The sequence below is a fragment of the Daldinia caldariorum genome (assembly GCF_022478825.1).
Source record: "Daldinia caldariorum strain CBS 122874 unplaced genomic scaffold F4812scaffold_9, whole genome shotgun sequence".
Classification (NCBI taxonomy): Eukaryota; Fungi; Ascomycota; class Sordariomycetes; order Xylariales; family Hypoxylaceae; genus Daldinia; species Daldinia caldariorum.
Window position 1 is genome coordinate 813,405 of NW_025953045.1, and position 17,413 is coordinate 830,817.

The following is a 17,413-nucleotide window of genomic DNA, read 5'->3' on the forward strand; positions in this document are numbered from 1 at the left end:
GAGATCCGGCTCCTTGGTATTTGGTATAAGGCAAAAAAGCACTGGTGTGAATATCTCGCTGATGTTGCGAGGTTAAGAGGAAATATCAGGTCGGGTAGCCAGCGGCCTGCCTCGAGACAAAAGATCTAATGAAGAGGAGGATGAAAAAGAAAAGGCTGACCCTATTCGATCAGATAGTTTTTGATACTGAAGAACTAGAACAGAAAAGAGAACGGAATGAAGAGGAGGACCGGTCCTCTTATCCTCGAGTGAATGCGGCCGGGCCACGATGAACCGGGATACCAATCAGCTCGGCGGAGCTAGGCTTGGGCTAAATGATGATGTATTTTTTTTTCTCTTTCTGCAAATGCAAGAATGGCCAACCTGAAACATGGAGAAGGAAAAGAAAGATTCGGATGTAGGTAGTGCAGTTTGTTGGATGAATTGGGCGCTGCGTGTAAGTGGATTTGACTCGAGGTGAAGTTGGAGTGGTACGTACCGAAAAATAGAGAGAGGACGTTGTAAGGTACCCACTGCCCAGGTCCATCCATGTCTGCTGTGTGCTGTGTATCCAGATACAGTGGATACAATTAACGGGTGGGTCTCCGAGTAGTCCGCCCCGTCTTCTCTGTACCGCTGCGCAGCGCGTACAGGGTCGGAACAGGCTTAGCAAGTAACCATCTCAATATCTTTTTTAGCGCAGAGCAATAAAATAGCATATTATAATATTATACTGTAAAAACGTAATCCGATTTGCACGTTAGGATCAGCGTAGAATGGGCGGCTAAGTACAGTGCATTTTACATAGTATTCAAGTTTTCAGTTATTTTTTCTCTTCCCTTTCTATAATAAAATAATAAATAATAAAAAAAGAAAGCGCCAAGACTTCAATCGTGGCTACAGAAGAATGGGCCTATCAGATCTGACAGCCTGGGGTCTTATCCAGAGACTATACCTAGATCCTTAACTCTTTTCGGTCCTCCATATTACTTCATATGGCATGTATATGGTATGTATATGGTATGTAGTTAGTTTTGGTATCTTCTCTTCGCTTGCAACTCGCAGTTTAAAATGCAGGGCTATAGGTATCGGCATATCCAGAGCAAACCAACCCGAGAATCCCGACATCGTGACTCATAATAGTATCAGAGCTAGACACATGTCATATCGTGCATTAGTTCGGCTTGTGGTCCTCGAATTTGTGTGGAGCAAGATGCATCCCCGGGAACAGGCTTCTGCATGTATCTCTTGTATCTCATGTATCTGCAAGGCGATAGAACGCGTCTGCACGCTGCCATTCGACGCGTGGAGGGCGTCATGATCGTGAATGGACGTGGTTGTATGTCGACTGTTACATGCGACCGTGTCTTTCTGAGTTGCTATAGCGAACAATATCACAACGCACAGCCACTTGTTTCTTGCCCTGATACCAAGGTTGATAATTATCACTCTTCTGTACGGCTTAGAGCTCGCTTATTCATTTTCTATCTATCTACCTCTTATTTCCACCATACGTCCTCGTGATGCATGCATGCGTTTAGATTCTTGCTTCCAGTAGACGACGTCTTTGGAAATTCGTCTCAATGCGATACGGCGAAAAAAAGAGGCTGCGCGCATGATTTCTGCTACCTAATTTCACAACCGCGTACTCCGCCACTGGGATGTTGAAGATCCGAACTCCTCTTTTTTTTTTTTTAATCTTTTCTTCAATAAGAAGTACCTAGCAAGCAATACGGTATGTCATATTGTAGATCTGATGATGGGATCTTGGGTACCTACCTAACCCAGGGTATTTCCACTTCGCGCTTGCGCTTGATTGACGAGATTAACTATTTCTGTTTGCCGCTCGCTAAAGATTAACATTTTGCCGACATTGACAAAAATAGGTATCGAAATGTGGGAAATGAGAGAGCACAGACCGAAGAACAAGACCGATTATCGATCTTATCTGCTTTTCTTTTTTGGGTAAGAACTTAGAAGTGTGGGCGGCTATGGATGGTTGGGCGGCAGCTAGAAATTACTGCGGAGTTTTAATCCGGATTTGAAAAAACAAGGTGAGCTGAAAGTGGTGCAAGGTGACGATACGGGACGTGCGTTCGGTTTTCCTATGTTCCGTATAAGTAAGTGATAGGCAATGTGTGCGTTGTTGCAGTGCACCCAAATTCAAACCTTCAACGGGCAGAGATGGGGCGAGGCGACATGATGGCCGAAGATGGTCCTATTGGGCTTTAAACACCGGGGTTAGATAGACTTCATAGGTTCACTTAATTAAATAATACCGGTATTAGATGAAAGATGTACTACATCAATTGAAACGGCAGCTTCAAGAAGCGTTCCAGAACTTCAGCGAAGTATTAAGTTGTTCCCTATATTGCCTCGGCGGTTATAGACAACTGCCATGTCACTATTGTGTGTAAACTTCCATCAGGTACAATACGTGTGATTGTCCTCCTTCTTTATGCCTCTATCTTATTTGCCTTTCTATTTGCCTTACTTCCAAAAAAGATAACCTGTTCTTATCGATTAGTTATTTATTGATCAACCATGATCTTGAAATTCTTGAACGGCCGAGCGAACCCGCAAGCGCCAGACCTAAAATAAAAAAAAGTCGACGCGCGCCTAAACATCATCCGATATCGTCAGGCGTCAAGAAGCATCCATTGCGTGCAGCGTTAGTGTTCGGTACGAAGTTACACGAGCTTTGCACTTGCACAGCCCCTCTTCCGCCCCGGCGCGTAAATTGCCAGTGGCACGGGCTGCCACAAAACGACAAAGACTGGACTTTGGCTTTTTCCCCCTCCCCCCAAAAAACAATAAACTCCGGGACCATTCCCTCCAGCAAAATCGGCCCCGCCCCCGCGACTCGATTCGCGGCTCGGATGGGAAAAGAAAGCATGGCGCGCACAAAGCTACTTAATTCGCGGGTCATCAACGCGCTAGTGTTAGTTGCGACCAATCGGCTCACGACATCTTGTTACCCACAAGAAAGTACCTTTTCGAACCGCGTTGAAGACGGTTTATTGGCCAGGTCAGAAAGTAAAGTAAAGTAAGCAGCCGGGCAGCCCAAGTCAGGTAGTACAATGGTAAGGTACCTACCCAGGTACCTAACCTAAGGTAACCTAAGTTCCGTACCCAAACGGTAAGCTAGAAAGAACAAACCCAGAAAGAAGGGAAAGGGAGAAAAGGGAAGGAAGAAGAAAAAATGTTTCGTTTCAGATCTACACTGTCGGGACCGTTCTCGTTCGCTCGGAGCCTCTTCTTCCCCCTCCCTCTCTATCTATCTAGCTTATCTGCATCTGCACCTGCAACGTCAACGTTCACAGGTGAGTCGAGTTGAGTTGAGTTTGAGTGAGTCATCTTTCCTAGCCCTCGCATGCAGATATGGACCAATCCATTTGTGTTTTGTCCTATCCCGTCCTGTCTTCTCTAGCTGTTTAGCTGTCTAGCTTAGCTTTTCTGCACGATAAGAGGTAGATTGTATATTGTGACAGGTAGATATTCAAGATGATGAAGAAATTACTATGATGTTTGCGGCACGGCGATCTGGTCGGAGGAGGAACTTAAAAAATCAAGTGGCTGGGAGTGACCTGTCCTCGCGACCCTTTACGAAAGATGCGTTTGTCTTAGATATCGAGGCTCCCTAACCTAGGTAGGTAACTAACCCGCCGAGGTCTTAATTCTGCCGAATCTCGAATCTTCAGTGGTTGCTAGGTGAGACATTTAGAAACAGTATCAAGGCTATCATGACCTGTCACGTCTTCCGATTAATTGACTAATCAGGTAATTCGGCACTACAGCTCCTTACCTACGGTTAGGTTAGGTTAGGTTAAGTTAGGTATACATACCTTGTATGACTATATCAACACATATATAAGGTACTGTAGTATACGGCAATGCTAAACTTTGTTTCGTTTGCGCGGCTGACCGTTCTGCGGCCGCGGCTCTAGACCTTTCCTGATTCTTCTTCTCTAGGTAACTAGGCCTTAGGCCCCGTGCCTTATAAGCACATTCGTATATATATAAGATGGGATGTGCCGCCTCGGCCGCCAAGGCGAAGCGCTCGCTGGCTTCCTCGGTGGCCTGGTCCGTTTCAAGTAGCACGGCCGCCTTCAGGTAACTTAAATGGACGTCTGATGTCGTCGTAAGCTGTATATATTAGTTAGGTCGGTATATATAATTTCCATGGGCTGCCTCCCTTCTTTGTCCTGTCTGTCAGTTTACTATCCCATCGGGCACCACACCACTGCTGAACCGGTATCAGAGTTAACTAGGAGTATGTATGCGCACGGGTAGAAGAGTATCCGAATGGCATGCATGCATGGCCAACGTGGCTATGATAACTGCATTAAGTGCTTGCTTGGTTGCTTGATTTGCTATTCAAAGTCCACCCATCCGGGACGTCCCGGGTCAAAAGCTTCATGATCGTTGCCAAATACCTAGTCTACTCTATCCGCGAACGCCACGCCCATTGTACTAGATTCGTTACCTACGGTATCATCGCCTTCGCCATCGCCAACGCCAACGCCAACGCCGTTTTCCATTGCTGCGGCATTATTGAGATTAATTCCCGACCCATGAGACCGATCGTTAAAAGTCGAACCTAAATCTTGCAGTTTCCTTTGCGCCCTACGTAGACCATGTAGTCGCTCGCGCTCGAGGATGAGCATTCCTCTAGCAAACTCCTTTATAGCCCTGCGGCCCATACGCTCATGCATATCTTCCCACCCCGCTAGCTCGCTTGCTACGGTTTGTTGCGTATACCGGAGCTCCTTACTTAGAATATCTACCTCCGTTTGGGCCTGCCTTGCTTTTTCTTCTCTTTCTTCGTTCAGACGTTGGCGGGTTTCGTCAAGCAGCCCTAATGGCCATCTCGTCGAACGCGAAACATAATTATAATTGCGTTCGATTGCCTTGCGAGAGGATACTATTTGGGTTACGAGTTGTAGTGGCCGGGATAACGACGACAGCATAGCTTGAATAGTAGATTGGAGAGCTGAAAAAGAGTTGTGAAATATATACGATGGATTAGATTGAGGGGGGATAAGAGCTTGGACGTAAGCTTCGAAGGCAGAAATATGGCTTTGCGGTAAAAATGCCAGGTTCCTAACCTCTCGCGAAACCAAATTCGCTGCATCATAGAAATCTGTAGATGTATTAGTATCAGATCGTGATTTTGATAATATTATTTTTCATACCATTCGTAACGACGCCAATAGCATTAGTCCGCCGCGCAACGCTCTTAGTCGAGTAATTAACGCTGCGAACCATATCTCGGGCGTGTTCCACAAACTGTTCTACTTCGCGAATATCTTGAAGAGGTTCCAGCTCGTCTCGCACCTTCTCAGCTCTTGTCTCAGCTTTGAGCTTGCTCCGCTGTTCTATCATGTCCGGTTGTAGATCGGGCACTAAAAAGAATTCCCAGAGCATCTCGTGTGTCGCGAAGGTAGGATGGGCCAGGAGGATCTTAAGGAATGAGTCGGCTCGAACTTGCATGTCCTTCAAGACGGCTCTCGAAGGTTTCGATGGGATCTGAAATGGTGATCGTTGGCTCGTGACTTTTGGGATCCACGATGCAGGGTTCTCGATAGAAAGTAGGTGTGCTAAACGTTCAAAGTCTGCAAAAGAGCGACGACATGTGGTGACCGTATAGCTTTCGCTATCTGCGGGGGCTCCTGATTTGAGGACTAACCGAATGGTAGCGTCTTCCACGAAGAAAGATCTGACAACACCAGTGATACGGCCGTCCTCAGCAGGCGGCATCGTAAATAGTGTCAAATCGTCGATTCTATTTCGAATGTCGTCATCTTTTGCCAATTCAACTGCAGTAAGCCCACGCAGTTCCTTCGCGGCTACATCTACCCTCGGGTCCGAGTACATGACCCTAACCATCTCAAACCGACCGTACTTACTAGCTACCATCAGCGGAGTGAATTTCCTATCATTTGTGGCATTGACATCAACGTCACACTGTACAAGGATTTTCACTGCTAATTGGGGGTCATTGATGATATGCAAAAGGGTATTCCCCTTCAAGTCAACATGATCGTCTAGATGAAGTGCCTGGCCGTCGCCCTGTGCAAGTGTTGCAGCTTCGATACCGGCCTCGACCATATCGTGGTAATTCTGATGGTCATAGGACCGACAGAGCGCGAACAATGGTGTTTGTCCATTTCTATCTTTTTGCCGCCAAGGGAGTAGCTCGCCGATGCGACCGATTAAAGACGGCGCGTGGAATAGGTAATGTGCGACGCTTCGCCCCCTGACGTCCTGCAAGGATAAGTAATTTCGAATCTCCGGCTCTGACGCTGAAGCTACCACAAAGCCCAAAATAAAATCAATTAACTCGGCGTGACCTAGCTGAACGGCAGCACTCAGCAGACTAGTGCCTTCGTTATTGCAGTCGTCCAAAACGATACGAGCTGGGAAATAATCTTCGAGCGAAAGTAGGTATTTAAGCACTTCAGGCTGCCCGTTTTGAATCGCCATCATCAGGATAGACTCCCCACGAGAGTCTTCGGTTTGGCAGAGCCTTTCAATTGACGTATCGCCTTCGAGGCCACTTCCAAAAGTAGCAATGCTACCTGCCCTAGAATGATACGAAAACTCGGAGCTGCTTGACATACTCCTGGTGTCCAAAGCAACTCTCTTAACTTTCTTAATCGGAACCACTGGGGGATCTTCTCTCAACTGACTCTGAAATGGGAATACATGACTCAGCCCTGATCCTCGGGAATATGAGTCTGACGGTGTAAATGCTGTTGAAGACCTCCTGGAGGAGCCGTTGGCCATGCTCCAGCTGATTGACGGCGAGCGAGTCGAAACCGGAGATGCTACGGGTTCTTCGCCAAAGTCAAAATCAATAGCATCTGGATCTGGTTCCATCATCTTTTTGAGCTCAGACATATTACCTTTTGCAGCCGCATCCCAGAGACTTTTGTTTCGACGACTTGCTCTTCGCAGGCTACTTGAGTCCATGGAGAGATATGAAAGTACCGCTTCGAATGTGCTCAGGGCATAACCTAACTCGCCGCTGTCTACATCGTCAATAAACACGAAATGCTTTATGTAGAGTAACCTGGCTTGGAGGTGCTTTACACCAGCCCGGATAACAATAAAGAGGAGCAGCGACACCAGCGTATCAGCGTTGACAGTGAGGGACGCCTTTTCTACCGTAGTGGAGTCGGAACTTTGCTTAGGCTGCTCGGTCAATTGTGTGGCAGCTTTGATTGTTGATAGCAAGATTTCCATCATCTCCTGTGGGCACATTGCCAAGTTCATCCTGCGAAATTCTTCGACGGCGTGACCAAGTCTAACGGTAAGCGCATGTTTCGCCCTTGGGCCGCCTTCAATGAAAATGCCTAGTTGTGAGATATCAATGAATTCCATTTGTCGGATCTTCGCCTCGAGCTCGAGGTCCTCCGGTCGTCGCATCGCAGCAAGCCGAGGCCATATGAGATTATGGGCGTTCTCGGCCACGTACCGTTCTATTAAACGTTCGACCACAGGCCCAGTAAGATCGGTTGTTGCACCAAGCATAGAAAGTTGCTGCTTGTCAACACTTTGAAACAGATCGATAGCACTTGTGACTGCCGTCTCAAGCGAGGCTCTCATAGCGTCCTCGTCATCTTCAGTATAGAAACTATCAGTTATTCGGGCACTGTCATCGTCGTTTATGCTAGCTCTTCGTGCAGAAAGGCTATTAGAGCGCACCTGCTTCATAGCTGTCGCGATAGGGCCATCAGGGACGGGATCGGGAATGTGTAGTGCAGATGGCGGAGGGGGTAACGGCCTCTCAAAGACTGTCGTAAACTCTCGAAAGAGCTTTTCTAGGCCGGAGTGCATCTGCCTTGCAATCATGGGAAAATTGTTGAGAAGATCGTGAAAGCTCTTTATATCCTTCTTTCGTGGAGTACTCGGCTCGCCACTCTCGACGGCAGCAGTTCGCTTAGCTTCCGCAAGCTTGACTTTGGCCATGCCTTCGTAAAAAATAGCGCGGGGCACTTCTTTATCAACCCAGACGCCTACAAGAGGCCGCGAGATATAATATATTAACCATTGTCGCGGCTCGATGCTGTCGGCATACCAGAGGGTATCATTCAGCAGCTGAGCTTGGGCGAGCGTTTTGAACCCTGCCACGACGACGATTAGAAAGATGTTTAGGAAGAGCCGGTGCAGCTACTTGGAGTTTCGCCTACCCTTATTACTATAGATAAAAGCATCTTTGATAACAACGCTTCGCCCATTCAAAGTCGAGTATTGTTTCGCCTTGCCCCTCTGCTCACGCAAGTTTCCGACAGAGTCCTTCCCTCCCGCAGCGGTGGCCGGGCTGGGAATACGGAGTACATGGCTTCCCAGAAAATCTTCAGACCCAACAATGTCTGACAGAGATAGGCCGCTTTCGGTTTCGCGGGAGGTAAGGAAGAATTCGGTTGTCGGAACTAGGAGAATATGATGATGTACGGGACTGCACTGGGCGACAATGGGACTGCCGGGCTTGAAGAAGGCGGCTAGGAAAGGATTCAGGGGTTGCATTCAAGCAATCGTCTCGTCCACCAGAGTCTCTCAACCATGTCTCCTTCCCAGCCTTGCGCCAGGAGATAGATAAAGTTAGTTGTGGTATAGGAGACAAAGCGCGAAAGACACTTTGATGTTGATGTTGATGTTGATATTGATGCTGATGTTGATTCTCGCTTGGCGCAAGAGGCTTTCAATTCACGAAGCGGGCAAAAAGACTAAAAGCTCTCTTCGTATTACTACACATGAAATTGGCTCAAATTCAAAACGCGCGCGTTAAATTTTCATGTAAGGAAATATGCGAGAAGGATAGGTCGTTCGGATCGTTCAGGTCGTTGAGAGATGAAAGTTAAGAGAGTGTGGACAGACGTTGCGCATTAAGGGATGACGACAAGCGCAGGATAAGCTGTCAAGGGCTGGTGAGCTCCCCAAATGACCCCTGCAGCCCTGGCTAGCCCTGGCACTACTTACCTAAATACCTAACATGGCAGGTACCTCCGTTAGACAGATCGCCGCCTAAACTTCTCATTTAGGCGAGTGAACTTTAATATCGCCGATCTTTAACCGTTCCTCCCATTTGAATTACGGCTGACGTCACCTAATTACACTCCCCTCGGCCACCCATTGACAGCTGGCAGAGAAGAATGTTTCCATACCTGATATCCCAATATCCCCAAACAACAACAAATAAAGAAACCAAGCAGTCAACCCCGAGTGGTTAGCCAATTGGTTATTCATAGCCATCTAACAGCCATGACTTGCCGCCTGCTTCTTCATCTACTATAAATTTGGGTCTTGACGGCGCTGTATATATCGAATGCTCGATGGAGCATACCGTGCGCCCCGATGGCTTCAGCACGATGCCAATCTCCTTAATCAATCCAGCAATGTTCGCGGCATAGTGGAAGGCCAGTGAGCTAAAGACGAGGTCGTATTCATCGTCCCCCAATCTGAGTTCTTCCAAACCAGCTCTTTCGTATCTGATCTGGTCACCACTGGTCATTTCTCGAGCTCTTTCAAATATCTTCTGAGAGATATCAATCGCGCAGACGCACTATGAGCCGTTCTCTCTTGCAAATCGAGAGAATCGACCAAACCCGCAACCTAAGTCGAGGACAGTAAGACCGTCAAGATCTGGGAGCATCGTTTTCAGTTGCAACCATTCCGGGACACCTTCGAGCCCCTTAACTCGGCGGTCTAGCTTGATGTAGTTCTCGAAGAAATCCTGTTGGTCATAAATACTTTGAAGCATTTTTACCAAGGTATTATTCGACTTGATTATAATTCCTTAGCTGGATTCTACTTGACCTACCACATGTTAACATTTTGCTATGCCATATCATATCAGCCAAACAATGCCAAGGTCATACCTCGGTGCGTTCTATCAGAACATCATATTTCTCTTAAATGCTTCTATACTCGGTGACTTAGTTATACTGCTATCAGGTATTCTGACCTCTCCTTTTCCTAAATAAGCCTCCGAACCAGCACATTACGCCGACCCATTTTTTACTCCTTGGTCCCAATATATCAACCATATCGCTTTCTACCGCTCTCTCCCTAATACCCTCTTTTTCTTGTTCCCCAGTTTCTTCGATATCAAACCCATATTTGTCTGCCTCGGCAATAACGTCTGCTACAGTATGCACGTAGCTTGTCGGCCGTATCTTCTCCCCCGTACTAACGTCCACGAACCCAGCCTGGCTAATCGCGCCCATTTGATCGTGCATGTTAGTCAGGAGGAGAACACCGCCTGGCCTCAACATCTGCGAGATGTGAGAGAAGAATATTGATAGGGGTACGTGCTCAACGACCAGGGTAGATATTACTCCGTCTACTAGTTGGGCAAGGGCTGGTGAAGACGGAGAAGCTAGCATATCGAAGACTTCGAGATGCAACTTTGGAGGCGTCCGTGCTAGGTCTATACCGGTAGTAGCATCGTTCGACTTCTGGAGTCGTGATCTGGCTACCTCAAGCATCCCCTTGCTGGAGTCTAACGCGATTACCTCCGCAACATCGGAGACTCTGAGAAGCAAAGAAGTGTTTCGACCCGTCCCACATCCAAGGTCGACGACGCGCCATGGTTTGGGAGATGTGATTGAAAGGAGGAACTTCGGAAACAACGTCTTGAGCTCAGTAGTATCTAGCGCTTGTAAGAAATTGCCATCTGTGTCGTAGACTGCCGCCCATCGGTCGTACGCCTCGTTTGTAGGGAGATAGCGGACCGATTGGGAGGGCGGATTCTGAGAAGTAGACATTGTTATTAGGATGTTGATGGATGAACAGATGAATGTATTGGGTTAATAATAATCTCAACATTTATAAGTTCTACTAATTTATATCTCATCCACCGGTGAGTCATTCGCTTTGACCAAAGGGCGCGATGTTTAGTATACGGCATTTGGGTCATTTCACTAGCTACCTAGAACTACCTAGGTACCTACCTAGGTAGCATAAAATTGGCATGATATCGTTAACAACGGCGAACCATCTAGCATAAATAGACCTTCCTTCCGAGTCCCTATGCTAAGTTTGTAGTTACGAAGTAAATATTTACCTTATACGACTCGATATTGTTGTGTTTCTTCACCAGGATAGGTATCCACCCTTTCTACGACTCCATCTAGCACTAGGATTATAGCTCTAAATCTGCCTTAGCATCCCTCTTGAATTATATAATCACGCAAAAAAAGGCTAACCGTTTGCTGTTTGGCTATCCCCCAATAAAAAGTCGATGGGCATCAACGCATCGCATCACGGACATACTTTCCCCTCACTAACCGCTGGCTCTCTCCCTTTCCAATAATCATGGCAAGCAACGGCGCGCTAGTATGGATTGACTGTGAGGTAATATATTTTTGATCTCACTACATATGGGCTCATTTTTGAGGATATGGGGTCTAACGCACCGGTACTAGATGACGGGTCTTGACCCCGATCACGACGAAATCATTGAGATCTTTTGCATCGTTACAACTGGTACGCTGGATATTCTAGACGAGAACGGCTGGGGAACTGTTATCCATCAATCGCAGGAGAGAATGGACCAGATGGACGAATGGTGTACCCGGACGCATAGGGATAGCGGCTTGACTGCCGCTGTGGTAGCTTCCAAAGTCACCCCTGAACAAGCAGCCGATGAACTGTTGGCATACATTAAAAAGTATGTGCCCGAACGAGGTGCAGTGCTAGCCGGCAACAGCGTACATGCGGACCGGGCATTCCTTGGGAAAGAGCCGTACAAGAAGGTAGCCCGTTACCTGCACCACCGGATTCTGGATGTTAGCACTATAAAGGAGGCCGCACGGCGATGGTGTCCCAGAAGCATCATAAAGAACGCGCCGGTAAAAGAGGGACTACACCAAGCTAAAGAGGATATCCTCGAGAGCATTGCCGAAGCTCGATATTATAAGGAGGTGATTTTCGAACATGCCGTTGACCGTGTTGACAAAGCAAACGACGATACAAGTCAAGAGCAGGCTGCATCAGGTACCTAGGTAGTTTAATAGCGAATTACCTAAATGCCTCCTATTTTATTTTCAGCATGAAGTTCGCGATTGGCGTCTATCGCGCGCGGCATCGGAAAAGGGCGGGACGCGGTCACGCAGCGGAAATAGAAAGAAGATTGGGTGGAACTTCTGCGTGGCAAATCCTTTTGTTGATGATGCTTTTCATCCCCAACTGTATAATGGATTTTATTTATTTACTTATATTTTTGTTCTCAGAGGTGATTAATAATTACACCCTGATTTGTTGATACCTTGGGTTAAGTACCTAGGCAGGTAGCTTATTATCCCCCCAGCCCCCCTGTTAATTTTCCAGGCAGACAGCCCTGTACTTCATTTAAGTCCTTTGATACGTCGAATCATTATCCTAGGAATTGGTCTCTTTTCCTCTTATTTATCACATCTATTCATTGCCAGTACTGAATTCACTGCACACACAGTCTATCACTCATTTTACAAACCCCTCTTTTTAAAATGTCATCTTCACCGCAAATCAAGGATGTCAAGCCAGTACATCCATTAGTTGCCGTCACCACAAACTATATTAAGTACCTTCACGAAAATGGCAACAGCACCCCATACCTTGATGAAAACGACCTGGCTGCGCTTCAGATCGAGCGGTACAAGATTGACATCGACACTGGAAAACCTGAAGATGCAGGCCTTCAGTTTACCAAACCAAGGCCACTCGATGAGATGAGAGCTATCGCCGAAGCGACCAAAGTGTTTGAGAATCTTCCTCCAGGAGGTAGATATGGAAATTGGCATACTGCAAGAATGATAGGGACGTGCTACCGCACAGTTTAGGATGAGCTGTTGGAAGCCGACTTCCTGGGCCAGCCAATCGAAATTCCGGGCGAACAAATTCGATGGAAGTTATACAACCAGTAAGTGATACTCGAACGTATTTTCACAATCTGCAATGAATTACCAGCTAAAAGGGAAAACGTAAAACTTAGTCCTATTAATGTAGATTGTGACCGATGGAAGATCGACTGGTGAATTATATTCATTGCACGCGCTAGGGGTCCTCTGCCAGATACCATCAGTTACGTGGCAAACGAGGCACCCTTGGAGGAGGGCAAACTTCTTCGCAGTGAGATTTTCTGCATTTTACGAATGACCCGGGCAAAGTTGAAGCAGCCAAGATTCTGCAGTCATGAGATAGCTCCCGTGAGTTTCCAAATCCCACCTCCATATTCGGAACTCTTCATTTCGTATCTTATGCAATTCAAGGCCACCTTGGTGTCGTGTTCCCACAAAGACCTCCGAATTGTTCAAGGTTATGTTCACGGCGACGGCCGCGTCGTTGTGCGCACTTCACCTATTATCAATGTCGACGGGGAAGAGGCACAGAACTTGCACGACCTCTTGAGGATCGGTGCTTGGTTCTTCGGCAGTCCCTGCCGAGTTGAGAGTACCCTTAAGGACGGACATAACTGAGTTGGCTCCAGTGGTCCTCTTTTTTGTTGCTTTAATGTATTTTTGTCAGGCATATGAGAACAGGCGGATACAACAGGAGTCTATTGTCTATATAAAGGGTAGCCATCTCCCTCGAAGGACTTGAGAGGGCTAGGCGTTACTAGACTGGAAGATTCTGGGGTTGGTGGAACGGTTTACTCCATAGGTATTCATTGTCTTGCTGAGAAAAGGAGGTACATAACGATATACCTTGGACAGTACACGAGAACTGTTGGCGCCTATAATAAACATAGTAAGGGGGTGGGCGTATCAACGAAGGTAGGTACCCAGCATGCCTCTTAGGTATCTTAATAGATTGCTAATGGTACAATAACCGAATCACTAACGATCGAAGAGGATTTACAGTCGCCAATGACAGCAATAAAGTTACCTTAGGTATCTACCTAGGTAGGAGGTAGGTATAGGTACCTAAAGCAGTCACATCTTTCGTACCACCACTTCTGAGAAATCTGTAAGATATAAGACAAATAAGAAGTACGTGACAATTGAGTGAATACCTATATTTTTCCTATAGCTTTTGTCGATTAGTAATATCTAGCAAGTTGACAGAAATTTCTCCCGCGAAACTTGGCCATCATATCCAGAATTACACTTCAAGGTTTACCTTTAACCGGTGATGGTTGGTTTAAGGCAGCCATAGCATGTGGAATACTGAATCCTATGACTGCTTCCATCCACGACTTCGATTTCGACAAGGTGTCCGCCTCCAATGTGGGAAATGGAGTATTATGTCTCCTCCATATATATATTAGGTATATATGTATGTATGTATAAGGCACTAGCGGCTGCTTTTCACTCCAATGGCAAAGGAAATTCGGAAAATATCGTGGGCAAAAAGTGCCTAGAGGCTGCCACACCTATTGTAAAAAAACGATGAGAGTTGACGGGCGACTTCGAGTGGGTCAGAGAAAGGCCGAACGAGAGACCGGTAGGCCCAACCAAGTGTACGAGTATGGCTGTTACCCTCCAGGCGATTGGATCTTCTTGAAAGAGCTATTATATTAGCCATAGATGTAGCTTTGGCGCTTCCAGCGGCCGACCCGGAGGGGTCGTCTTGTGTTGTTTATAGTCTAACTGTAAATATATGAGGCTTTCCAGCCTCATGACCTAGGCATTTATAGTAGCTAAGACTGGTGAGCCTTGGCGATAGTAGCGATAGGTAGGGAGTTACAAGGGTAGGTTCCCAGCGGAGACCTCTGATTGGACAGAATGGCCGGCCCCACACGGGAGTTTCAATCGCCAGAGAGGTACCTAGGTACTAGGGGCAGCTTTTAAGGACTATTGAAGTTTTAGGTACCTACTAAGCTACCCCACTAACAAACAACAAACGTCGTCATATGTTTTTTTTATTAATAACCCCTCACCCCCTGAGGCCTGAACAAGTTTCCGTTTTATAACTTCACGATTTCCATAGTTCCCATACTCAACTAATCGACTTGATTCTATTCTACACTCATACATAAGCCTAATTTAGCGAAGAAATCACCATGAGCGTCAAAACCGTCGAATTCAAGCCTTTCACCGATCAGAAGCCTGGGACGTACGTAAATAGCTCCTTTTTAAGCTCTTTGAAGCTATCCCCGCTGTCGCTATCGTCACCATCATCGGCACTATTTCTCTACCCTCCACCCTCCACCTTAAATACAATAGAATGATGTCAGCTGCTAACGTACCTGTAGCTCAGGTCTTCGAAAGAAGGTAAAGGTCTTCCAACAGCCTCACTATAGCGAGTCCTTTATCACCAGTATCCTCCTCTCTATCCCTGAAGGTGCCGAGGGTAAGTATCAACTATTTCCAACCTACACTAGACACATATGATAACAAAAACTGACACTCAACACCTTAGGTGCATTCCTGGTTATCGGAGGTGATGGAAGATTTTGGAACCCTGAGGTTATCCAGCTAATCGCGAAGATTGGTGCTGCATACGGAGTGAAGAAGCTATTAATTGGTCAGGATGGCATTTTGTCTACTCCAGCTGCCAGCCACGTCATTCGAAAGCGAAAGGCTACGGGTGGCATCCTCTTGACAGCCAGTCACAATCCTGGTGGTAAGTTCAACCATCATGTTTAATCATAACTAGGTATATTCTTAATTTTTGCCTTTTGTAGGTCCCGACCAGGATTTCGGTATCAAGTACAACCTGTCCAATGGCGGTCCTGCCCCGGAGAGCGTCACAAACAAGATTTACGAAGCTTCAAAAACCCTTACTTCCTACAAAGTTGCCGATATTCCCGATATAGACATTACTACTATTGGAACCAAGACCTACGGTAACCTGGAAGTTGAAATTGTGGACGCCACGGCAGACTATGTTCAGATGCTTAAGGAGATCTTCGACTTCCCTCTAATTAAGAAGTTCTTCACCGAAAACCCCGACTTCAAGGTCCTCTTCGACGGTCTACATGGTGTCACAGGTCCATATGGAAAGGCAATCTTCGAGAAAGAGTTAGGACTTCCTAACTCGACCCAAAACTGCATTCCCAAGCCCGATTTCAACGGAGGACACCCGGACCCTAATCTCACCTACGCTCACTCCCTAGTGGAAGTTGTTGACAAGAATTCCATCCCCTTTGGCGCTGCATCTGACGGAGATGGTGACCGAAACATGATCTACGGTGCTGGAGCGTTTGTATCCCCCGGTGACAGTCTGGCAATCATCGCCCACCACGCACAGCTCATCCCCTACTTCAAGAAGCAGGGTGTGTATGGTTTGGCCCGTAGCATGCCTACATCCGGAGCTGTCGACCTTGTTGCTAAAGCTCAAGGTCTGAACTGCTACGAGGTCCCCACGGGTTGGAAATTCTTCTGCGCTCTTTTTGATGCAGATAAGTTGAGTATTTGTGGTGAGGAGAGTTTCGGTACTGGTAGCAACCATGTCCGTGAGAAGGATGGACTGTGGGCTGTTGTGGCATGGCTTAATATCATTGCCGGTTTAGGAGAGGCCCACCCTGAAACCAAGCCGAGCATCAAGCAGATTCAACAGGACTTCTGGAAGACCTACGGCCGAGTATTCTTTACCCGCTACGATTATGAGAATGTCGACTCGGATGGCGCAAATAAGGTTGTCGGAACGCTAAATGACCTTGTTGCTGATCCTAACTTTAAGGGCAGCAAGATCGGAGGTATGTAAACAAAGTCCCAAAATGTAGATGATCGTTTGGCTAACAATTCGCAGAACGCACTGTAACTGACGCTGGTAACTTCTCTTACACTGATCTGGATGGTTCTGTTGCATCAAACCAAGGCCTTTACGCCCGCTTCGACAGCGGTAGCCGAATCGTTGTCCGACTTTCGGGAACTGGTTCATCCGGTGCAACTATTCGTCTATACATCGAGAAGTACAGCAACGACCCCTCGACTTACAGCCTAGACGCACAAGACTTCCTCAAGGATGAGATCAAATTTGCCACAGATCTATTAAAGTTCAAGGAGTATGTGGGACGTGATGAGCCTGACGTGAAGACATAATCGGACGGACGGATTAGGTATGGGAGTTGGAATGCCGATGGCACGAAAAATAAAACAAAACCACTATAGTAATAACTATACGAGCTTACGTGATAACGAAATTATGTAACTGTCACTGTCATAGTCTTTGAAGGAAGCAAATATTTATGGTGATAGGTTCCTAACTATCGTAGCTGGAGAAATCACTTTTAATGTCATACCGTTCGAACGTTCTTGTTCAGTAGGCGGGGGCGTTTATAATACTTTTATGCCTTTAATATTCGCCTTTTAGAGTTGCACATGCCTTGATTGTATCTGGGCACCATACCTGACAACTGAAGTTTAGTAGATAAAACCGGTATAGAAATTACTAGTCTTAAGGATTATTTTTTTAATAGTTGAATGCTATCGTGGGGGTAAAAGAACTGTGTCGCGTTAATATTGTCACGAAGCGTAATGAAAAACCTGGAGATAATACTTGT

The 17,413-nt window shown here is 46.6% G+C and overlaps 6 protein-coding genes across 6 annotated transcripts; 3 read left to right on the forward strand and 3 right to left on the reverse strand.

Annotated features, from left to right (window-relative positions):
* Positions 1 to 3,736: 3,736 nt before the first annotated feature.
* On the reverse strand, positions 3,737 to 8,915 carry F4812DRAFT_430007 (uncharacterized protein; the record flags this gene model as incomplete). Its single annotated transcript, XM_047934322.1, has 3 exons — positions 8,175 to 8,915; positions 5,175 to 8,108; positions 3,737 to 5,122 (listed from the first exon to the last, which is right to left on the reverse strand). Coding segments are annotated over exons 1-3 (3,973 nt in total), but the record flags the coding sequence as incomplete, so codon positions are not given.
* A 308-nt stretch (positions 8,916 to 9,223) lies between these two features.
* Positions 9,224 to 9,745, reverse strand: F4812DRAFT_459673 (S-adenosyl-L-methionine-dependent methyltransferase; the record flags this gene model as incomplete). Its single annotated transcript, XM_047937588.1, has 2 exons — positions 9,224 to 9,488; positions 9,549 to 9,745. The coding sequence occupies 2 exons, from the start codon at positions 9,743 to 9,745 to the stop codon at positions 9,224 to 9,226; spliced, it is 462 nt and encodes a 153-aa protein (XP_047789879.1).
* F4812DRAFT_401031 (putative methyltransferase) lies at positions 9,716 to 10,812 on the reverse strand. Its single transcript, XM_047932225.1, has one exon. It carries the CDS (start codon positions 10,749 to 10,751, stop codon positions 9,936 to 9,938), a length of 816 nt encoding a protein of 271 aa, XP_047789880.1. The 5' UTR covers positions 10,752 to 10,812; the 3' UTR covers positions 9,716 to 9,935.
* Positions 10,813 to 11,073: 261 nt separating this feature from the next.
* Positions 11,074 to 12,232, forward strand: F4812DRAFT_401081 (ribonuclease H-like protein). Its single transcript, XM_047932226.1, has 3 exons — positions 11,074 to 11,091; positions 11,152 to 11,340; positions 11,412 to 12,232. The coding sequence occupies exons 2-3, from the start codon at positions 11,302 to 11,304 to the stop codon at positions 11,988 to 11,990; spliced, it is 618 nt and encodes a 205-aa protein (XP_047789881.1). The 5' UTR covers positions 11,074 to 11,091; positions 11,152 to 11,301; the 3' UTR covers positions 11,991 to 12,232.
* Positions 12,233 to 12,473: 241 nt separating this feature from the next.
* Positions 12,474 to 13,442, forward strand: F4812DRAFT_459676 (uncharacterized protein; the record flags this gene model as incomplete). The annotated part of the gene is made up of 3 exons (XM_047937589.1): positions 12,474 to 12,722; positions 12,807 to 12,886; positions 13,025 to 13,442. 3 exons carry the CDS (start codon positions 12,474 to 12,476, stop codon positions 13,440 to 13,442), a joined length of 747 nt encoding a protein of 248 aa, XP_047789882.1.
* A 1,357-nt stretch (positions 13,443 to 14,799) lies between these two features.
* Positions 14,800 to 17,209, forward strand: F4812DRAFT_430025 (phosphoglucomutase 2). Its single transcript, XM_047934323.1, has 5 exons — positions 14,800 to 15,021; positions 15,161 to 15,258; positions 15,328 to 15,531; positions 15,593 to 16,606; positions 16,660 to 17,209. The coding sequence occupies exons 1-5, from the start codon at positions 14,969 to 14,971 to the stop codon at positions 16,950 to 16,952; spliced, it is 1,662 nt and encodes a 553-aa protein (XP_047789883.1). The 5' UTR covers positions 14,800 to 14,968; the 3' UTR covers positions 16,953 to 17,209.
* The last annotated feature ends 204 nt before the right edge of the window (positions 17,210 to 17,413 follow it).

Excerpts from the sequence above, each read along its gene's own strand:
- F4812DRAFT_401031 (XM_047932225.1), bottom strand. The coding sequence starts at position 10,751 with ATGTCTACTTCTCAGAATCCGCCCTCCCAATCGGTCCGCTATCTCCCT.
- F4812DRAFT_401081 (XM_047932226.1), top strand. The coding sequence starts at position 11,302 with ATGGCAAGCAACGGCGCGCTAGTATGGATTGACTGTGAG. Across the intron at positions 11,341-11,411 it reads TAGTATGGATTGACTGTGAG|ATGACGGGTCTTGACCCCGA; the intron begins GTAATATATTTT and ends CACCGGTACTAG.
- F4812DRAFT_430025 (XM_047934323.1), top strand. The coding sequence starts at position 14,969 with ATGAGCGTCAAAACCGTCGAATTCAAGCCTTTCACCGATCAGAAGCCT. Across the intron at positions 15,022-15,160 it reads ACCGATCAGAAGCCTGGGAC|CTCAGGTCTTCGAAAGAAGG; the intron begins GTACGTAAATAG and ends ACGTACCTGTAG. Across the intron at positions 15,532-15,592 it reads AGCCAGTCACAATCCTGGTG|GTCCCGACCAGGATTTCGGT; the intron begins GTAAGTTCAACC and ends TGCCTTTTGTAG.